This window comes from Lotus japonicus, chromosome 6 (assembly GCF_012489685.1).
Source record: "Lotus japonicus ecotype B-129 chromosome 6, LjGifu_v1.2".
NCBI classification, from domain to species: Eukaryota; Viridiplantae; Streptophyta; class Magnoliopsida; order Fabales; family Fabaceae; genus Lotus; species Lotus japonicus.
The window spans coordinates 1,140,081-1,149,080 of NC_080046.1; the positions used below are offsets into that span (position 1 = coordinate 1,140,081).

The window sequence follows — 9,000 nt, forward strand, 5'->3', positions numbered from 1 at the left end:
TCGTGTATGTGGATGAGCTTAAGTAAGGTTGAAAGCACTAGTTTCCTTCTTTGAGTCCTGATGTAATAAAGAAAAGCCTTGGTCTACTTAATAAAATGAAGTTTATTCAACATTCTTTCTATCTTTCATTTTTTTTACCATTAAAAGGTTTTATTTCGACAAAAATTTACACACTTTTTGAAAAAGGTTACTAAAGTGACCCTCGAGAAATCGGGGCGTTACATTGTGGTATCAGAGCTTTGGTTAAGAAAACCAGAGCTTTGGGTTAGTGGTCCCTAAGAGTTGAGTTCGAGAGAGTTGGGTAGAACTTGCTTGTTAAGATGTTTGCGTGACTTATGAGATTGTTTGGAGCGTCATTGCCGTGATGCTCAACCTCTTGAGTCCTTAGGCTTTGAAACTCTTGTTTGAATTGTCTGTAGACTGTGGCTTAGATGATGGTCACGTGCAGGTTGAAGATGCCTCCACGACAAGACCCATCTAATGCTCAGTTGGCTCAAGCCATGGCTCAGCTGGCCCAAGTGGTGGCCCAGCAAGCTGCTGCAACTGCCGCCAACAATGCTGCTCAAGCTCAGCGAGAGGCTGAAGAGCATACTCGGAGGGCTCAGCAACAAGCTCGGGAGCTAGCTCAGGCTCAGACTAGGGGGTTGAATGACTTCAAACGCCAGGACCCGCCAAGGTTCAGTGGTGAGTCGGATCCGGAAAAGGCTGACCTTTGGATCCAGGAACTTGAGAAAATCTTTGGAGTGCTGCAGACCCCTGATGACACTAAGGTGGTGCTAGCTACGTACATGCTGCTGGGTGACGCCGAGTACTGGTGGAGGAGCGCCAGGCAGATATTGGAGGCAAGCAACACGGTGGTCACTTGGAATACCTTCAAGAGGGCATTCCTCGACAAATACTTCCCTGAGACTGCAAGGGAAGAGAAAGAAACCCAATTCCTGAAGCTCCACCAAGGAGGCATGTATGTTGGGGAATATGCCGCCAAGATGGAGGCACTGTCAAAACATTTCCGATTCTTTCAGCTACAGGTGGACGAGCCCTACCTGTGCAACCGTTTTATGATGGGTCTACGTTACGACATTGAGGAAGCTGTTAGGCCTCTGGGCATTCGTCAGTTCCAAGTGCTAGTGGAGAAAGCCCGAGAGGTGGAAGCCATGAAGAACCGTCGGGGAAGCCGACAAGCGAGTGGTGGGCCAATCCGGTCTAATCCACAACCACCGAGAAAAGATGATAGGGGAAGGAAGCCCTTCTCCAAGAAGCCCTACCAACGTCCCCAAGCAAGAGGACACAGTTCAGGACAGCGCTACAATGGAGTTACAACAAACACTGGGGCACCTACCCCACGCCCTGAAGTCATCTGCTTCAAGTGTCACAAACCGGGACATCTAGCCAACCACTGCGATGATAAGACTTTCAACTGCTGGAATTGCAACAAACCTGGACATCTGTCAAGGGATTGCAAGGAACCTAGGGCAGAAACTTCACGCGACACTGACAAGGGAAAGCGCCCTATGGCTACGGGAAGAGTTTATGCATTGTCTGGACAGGAGGCTGCCGGTGGTAAGAACCTCATTCAAGGCACCTGTTTCATAGCTAATGCTCCACTACTTGTCTTATTTGATTCGGGTGCTACCCATTCCTTCATATCTACGGACTGTTCAAGGAAGTTAAAGCTGACTACAACTGACTTGTCTTTTGATCTTGTGGTGTCGACCCCTGGCACCAAGAGTATGGTTACGAGGACAACCTGTCTAGGGTGTTCCATGACCTACGAGGATAGGAAGTTCTTCGCAAATTTCCTATGCTTACCCCTCGATCAACTAGAGGTAATCATCGGGATGGATTGGTTGGTAGAGAACCATGTCCTTCTCGACTGTCCTAACAAGACGGTGATCATACCTGACCCTGACGCCCTCAAATACCTAAAATCGCAAGCTGCGAAAGAAGAATCACCGGCGATGAACTCAACAATGGTAGAGGAAAAGAAAGATGGTAGTGTGCAAGGTATACTAGTAGCTCAGGAGTTCGGCGATGTATTTCCAACGGATGTACCAGGAATACCACCAGTTCGAGACGTAGAGTTCGCAATAGACCTAGTGCCTGGCACTAGCCCCATTATAATCACACCTTATAGGATGGCACCAGCAGAGATGGAAGAGCTACGGAAGCAGCTAGACGACCTATCATCTAAAGGATTTATTCGACCAAGTGTGTCACCATGGGGAGCGCCAGTGCTATTTGTAAAGAAGAAGGATGGAAATATGAGACTTTGCGTTGACTACCGCAAATTGAACAAAGTGAAGATCAAGAACCGTTACCCGTTACCACGGATTGACGACCTGATAGACCAAATTCAAGGGGCTGCAGTGTTTTCCAAGATAGATTTGAAGTCTGGATATCACCAGATAAGGGTAAAAGAGGAAGATATTCGAAAAACGGCGTTTCGAACGCGCTACGGTCACTTCGAATTTGTGGTGATGCCTTTCGGGGTTACCAATGCCCCTGCAGTATTTATGGACTACATGAACCGGGTGTTCAAACCCTTCCTGGATCAGTTCGTGGTGGTGTTCATCGATGACATCCTGATCTACTCGAAGACTCATGAAGAACACACGGAGCACTTACGACAAGTATTGCAAGTATTGCGAGAGAAGAAGTTGTATGCAAACGCGTCCAAGTGCGAATTTTGGTTGGAGGAAGTAACTTTCTTAGGACATGTCATCTCTAAGGAAGGGATAGCTGTGGACCCGAGTAAGATTGAAGCCATTATGGCATGGGAACAGCCAAAGACCGCTACCGACATTAGGAGCTTTGTAGGCTTAGCTGGCTATTATCGACGTTTCATCGAAGGGTTCTCGAAGTTGACAGGACCTTTGACACAACTTACCCGGAAGAACCAGCCATTCGCTTGGACAGAGAAGTGCGAAGCTAGTTTTCAAGAATTGAAGAAGCGTCTGACGACCGCACCAGTGCTAGCCTTACCAAGGGCAGGTGAACCTTATGAAGTGTACTGTGATGCTTCCCACCATGGACTTGGTTGTGTGATGATGCAAGAAAAGAAAGCAGTGGCCTACGCATCGAGACAGCTGAAAACACATGAGCGGAATTACCCGACGCATGACTTAGAATTAGCAGCTATAGTCTATGCTCTCAAGATCTGGAGACATCATCTTTATGGAAGCACTTTCACTATCTTTAGTGATCACAAGAGTCTAAAGTACTTGTTCGACCAGAAGGAGTTGAACATGAGGCAAAGGAGATGGATGGAATTCCTCAAGGATTACGATTTTACACTTCAGTACCATCCGGGAAAAGCGAATGTGGTGGCTGATGCGTTGAGTCGCAAGACGATTCACACGGCTTCGTTGATGATTAAGGAGATGGAACTCTGGGAATCCTTTCAGAACCTTAGCTTGGGAAGTAGTGAGGTCACCGAAGGATTACACTTTGGCATGTTGACCCTGTCCAATGATCTCTTGGGCGAGGTGAGAATGAAGCAAATGTTAGACAAGGAATTGGTAGAGACGCGCAACCTAGTGGCTCAAGGGAAGGCAACCGACTTCAAGATTGGAAGCGGTGGTATCCTACGATGCCAGGGAAGAGTCTGTGTACCTAATGATGAAGAGATGAAAAGATTGATCTTGGAGGAAGGTCACAAGGGAGAGCTTAATATTCATCCCGGAATGAATAAAATGTATCAAGACTTGAAACTCCACTTTTGGTGGCCTGGGATGAAGAAACAGGTGGCAGAATATGTTACGGCCTGCCTGACCTGTCAGAAAGCGAAAGTGGAACATCAGAAACCTGCTGGGATGTTACAATCGCTGGATGTGCCAGAATGGAAATGGGATAGCATTTCGATGGATTTCGTGACGGCTTTGCCTACTACAAGGAGGAGGCACGACTCTATATGGGTTATAATGGATCGATTAACAAAGTCTGCTCATTTCTTACCTATCAGAATTGGTTACAAGATAGAACAGTTGGCGGAGATTTATGTTGCAGAGATTGTGCGCTTACACGGTGTCCCTTCGAGCATTGTGTCAGATAGAGACCCGAGGTTTACCTCGCGTTTCTGGGGAGCCTTGCAGGAGGCTCTAGGAACGAAGCTGAGATTAAGTTATGCATATCATCCTCAAACGGATGGACAGACTGAGAGAACGATCCAATCGCTGGAGGATTTGCTAAGGGCTTGTGTATTAGACCACCAAGGGAGTTGGTAAGAAATACTACCTTTAGTAGAGTTCACCTACAACAATAGCTTCCACGCAAGCATAGAGATGGCATCGTACGAAGCATTGTATGGTCGTAGATGCCGAACTCCCTTATGTTGGTACCAAGATGGCGAAAATCTGATTGTCGGACCAGAGCAAGTTCAACAAACGACGGAAAAGGTAAAGCAAATCAGAGAAAAGATGAGAGCATCTCAGAGTAGGCAGAAGAGTTATGCCGACGTGCGGCGGAAGGACTTGGAGTTTGAAGCGGGGGACCATGTGTTCTTACGAGTCACCCAGACTACGGGCGTTGGAAGAGCCATGAAGTCGAAGAAGCTTACGCCAAGATTCATAGGACCATACCAAATCATCGAGCGTGTTGGACCAGTGGCGTATCGGATTGCGCTGCCACCCTTTTTGTCCAACATTCATGATGTTTTGCATGTGTCCCAGTTGAGGAAGTATGTATTTGATCCGTCACACGTGATTGAGCCGGATCACATTCAACTCAAGGATAATCTCACAATTGAGGTACCACCAATGAAGATTGAAGAGCGAAGGATCAAGCAATTGAGGAATAAGCAAGTTTCCCTAGTCAAGGTGATTTGGAATCAAACCACGGGAGATGCCACCTGGGAGCTAGAGGATAAGATACGGGAACAGTATCCCGAGCTATTCGTAGACCCTTAGCTTTAGTTTCGAGGACGAAACTATTTTAATGAGGGTGGTATTGTAAGACCCAGTTTTAGAGCATACTATTTTAATATTATTATTAAATAATATTCTGTGAATTGCTTGTGCTATATGTGATATTAAGCCTTTTAAAAAGGTGATTAATTGTTAGAAGCAATATTAAGTCCTAGAAACCTCTAGACGTTGATGAGCGCGACGATACGAGCATTTTGACTATAATATTGCTAGGGTTCGGCGACAGCGACTTTTAGGTCAAAATCGACCCGACGACAGCGATGAGTTGGCGAATCGAGTCGACGAGGACGATTTCGTGGGCCACACCTTATGGGGAGGTGCTGGGCATGATTTTAAGAATATTCTAGGAGAGAATATTCCTTGGTTTTATTTTTGAAGGTTTTATTTAAATAAAATGGGGTTTTATTTAAATAAAATGCATTTAAATAATTTTAACCTATGGTTTAATATCAAAATTAATTCTGAAAATATTTTTGAGGCATCATGGAGCTGGAGCACGAATTTTTGGAGCCAAAAATTATTGATGAGGATTTTTGATTTTAAAATTGAAGTTTGGATGCATTTAGGAGGGAAATGGTACATTTAATGCATTAATTATTTTGGGGTTTTTATTTAAATTATTATTTTAATAATTTTTGGTGAAAATCTGAGCAAGGAGAGGGTGTGGTCGGCCAAGGCTTGTGGAGGAAGAAAAAGGAAGACTTTTGCAAAAATTTCCTTTTTTAGCTAGGTTTTATGATGGAGAAAAATTAGGGATGTGATTCTTTGATTTTCCATTTGATGGGGGATTGATTTCTAAAGTTTTAAAACTTCCAAGGATCCCTCCAAATCTGATTTAAAACTCTTGTGACTCAGATTTTATTCCTTCAAATAATTAGGGATTTAAATGCTAATTTTTGTGGGGTTTAATTTAGGAAATAAACCTAAATTTGAGGGCTAAAAGTGGGGAGTTTTGGAAAGTTCTAGAAAACCTAGAATGGGCTGAAGAGGGGGCGGTTTTGGGCCTCACTTGGGGAGGAAGTAAAGCAATTAATGCCTTGCTCTCACCTCTCACTATAAATAGAGAGCTCCTCCTCCTCATTTTTCACACAAGCTCACTTGCTCTCCTCTCTCCCTAGCCGTGAGCTCTCTCTCTCTTGCCTTCTTTTATTTATTTTTTTATTGCTTTAGTTTCTAAGCCTTGAGCAAGGTCATTCTCAATATGCTCTGTGGTTGCAGCAGCTTAAGCTGATCTGCCAAAAACCAGAAGAGAATGATCTTGATTGAGTTGCTTAGGGATGTTTATGTTTTGGGGGTTTTTCTTAAGAAAATTCATGATGTTCTTAAAGTGTTCTTATGATCTTCAAACTATTATTTTAGAAAAGAGGTTTTGATCTTATGAAAGAGAAAGTTTTGATTTTTCGAGGTTTTAAGATAATATTTTTGAAAAGACGGGGAAAGGATATATTATCGCTAAACGACTACTAATTCGTACCGTTACCCTGTCCACATGACTAGGAAGTTCGAAGTGAGCGTGATCCCGCAAAATCCAAAGTCTTAGGACGTGTTTTGCTATGACAAAGGTAAGGGCACTTCGGCCTCGGCCTAGATAAATTGTTTGTGATTGTGATTGTTAGCAAGCATGATGCTAGGACTATTGATGATGTATGTGCAAGATATGCTATATGATGATGATGCAATAAATTCTAGCTAGTGTTATTATGAACATGCCTATATGCCTAGGGTGTTAGCTATATTTATTGCTATGCATGCAAGTTATTATGCGATGATATGTTGTTCATAAGAGATGAACGTGATGGGCTTAGGGCCTAGTGATTATGACTGACTTGCATGGCATGCATTGTGGACCAAGTGACCTGGATTGGGCTTGGTTGGCCACGGCTAGTGACCTGGATTGGGCTAGTTGATGGTGACATTCAGGGGAGGCCCTGAATAAGGACGAGCAAGATACGACGATGTTGGAGAGGTCCAACCCTCGATCTTCAAGCTGTTGGGCAGCGGTGCGTTGGAGAGGTCCATCCCCGATCGCGGAGTCGTGTTCGTCCAGCCTTTCCAAGAGGGATTGGCTTGAGGATATCCAAAGCGTCTGCATGCATACTTACCCCACATTGACTAACTATGACCTAGAGACATGATAGTTCCCTTTATGTGAAATGTTAGCCTAGGGCTTACCTATAAATACTTGACAAACACAATACTTGACTTGAGTGGTTGCTTTCTAGAAGTTGACCCTTGCTTGCTTGTTTGCTTGTTGTTTGGGGCGCTTAACGCCTAGATGGATCGCCGGAGAATGGGCCTCACTCTGCATAGCATGGATGATGACACCGCCTGGGAGATAGACCACTCCCTGGACCGGTATGTGTATAAAGGCTTCATGTTTCTATCGACCTACAACCCGGACGACACTCATCGGAAGGTGACAGGCTTCGAGGGCGAGATTCGGATGCCCTATCCTCCCGCACGGTTCGCACCACCTGACGACGAGGAGTCCACCATGGAGACAGACCCTTCGGAGGGTTCATCACCACCGGTCGTGTTCACCCCGCCCCACCTGGGCCTGATTCTTCGGATTACTCCCCGGCATCGCCTGTACCTGACCCTCCTATCCCAGAGGCTCGCATGGAGGAGATGTTCGGCAGGGTGATCGAGCGCCAGGAGCAGAGGCTTCGGACATTGATCAGGGAGGCCGTAGATGAGGCATTCAGGGCCAGAGGCTTCGTCTGAGTCGGGTTGGGAGAGTGTTGTGTCTGTACTGGGGGGTGAGGTCGAGTGTTGTTTTAGGGCTCGATACCTTCTTAAAGCCATCGTGTATGTGGATGAGCTTAAGTAAGGTTGAAAGCACTAGTTTCCTTCTTTGAGTCCTGATGTAATAAAGAAAAGCCTTGGTCTACTTAATAAAATGAAGTTTATTCAGCATTCTTTCTATCTTTCATTTTTTTTACCATTAAAAGGTTTTATTTCGACAAAAATTTACACACTTTTTGAAAAAGGTTACTAAAGTGACCCTCGAGAAATCGGGGCGTTACAGAATGAGTTGAGCTGAGGAAAGAGACTTTGGATCAATTGGTGAGGTTTCACAATTGAGGAGGACGCCCGAGGAACTTGCTGGGTTCGGGAGCTTTATTTTGGATTGGACTGGGATGTTGAGCTTGGACGGAGAAATTGGCTAAGGTAAGGGTAACTCAGTTTTAGCGCGTCTTTGAGTCTTGCATGCTTTTACCGCACTGCCTGCGTTTGAGATGAAGATGTTTATATTGATTGGCATTGGATTATGATTATTATGCTTGCAATGTTGTATGCTTGCTTATATTGACTGTTTCTGAGGCTTGTGCCAAATGTTTTCTGAAGGCTTCGGCCGAGTAAACTTATTGAGACGTGTGTCTCCGTTTTCTGAGAGGCTTCGGCCGTTTACTGGTTTCTGTCATTGAACTGAGTTGGTATGCATTGAATTGATTTATGTTCGTTGAGGTTATGAATAACATGTGGTTACCTTGATTTGATTGTTGGATTTGAGACTGTTGTTCGAGTGATTACTGAGGTTGAGGATTGTTGTTGACTAACTCGACATTTAGGGCTTGAACTTGAAGTGGCAATGTGGTGGTGATTGTCCCACGTGATTGTCCCGTCTTTTAAGGCGTTATAAAGTGGCGGTGTGGTGGTGATTGTCCCACGTGATCGTCCCATCTTTCGAGATGTCCTAAAGTGGCAATGTGGTGGTGATTGTCCCACGTCATTGTCCCGTCCATTGTGACGCTAAGTGGCGATCAGGAGGTGTGGTCCTATGATTGTCCCGTCTTGTGAGACGCTAAGTGGCGATCAGGAGGTGTGGTCCTATGATTGTCCCGTCTTGTGAGACGTTATAAGTGGCGATGAGGAGGTGTGGTCCTATCATCGTCCCGTCTTTTGAGACGTTATTGATTGACTCATATTGTTGGTTTTATTGTCATCTGATATGTTAAGTGGTTGATAGCTGAGTTAATTTATATTGTTGAGGATTATTGATATCTGATTTGACGTTATATTGTCAAGGTTGTTGACATCTGATTAGATGTTATAGATTGAGGTTGCTGTTATTTGA

At 44.8% G+C, this 9,000-nt stretch overlaps 1 protein-coding gene across 1 annotated transcript; it reads left to right on the plus strand.

Annotated features, from left to right (window-relative positions):
• Positions 1-4,280: 4,280 nt before the first annotated feature.
• LOC130722822 (uncharacterized) lies at positions 4,281-4,904 on the plus strand. The gene has a single exon (XM_057573669.1). It carries the CDS (start codon positions 4,281-4,283, stop codon positions 4,902-4,904), a length of 624 nt encoding a protein of 207 aa, XP_057429652.1.
• The last annotated feature ends 4,096 nt before the right edge of the window (positions 4,905-9,000 follow it).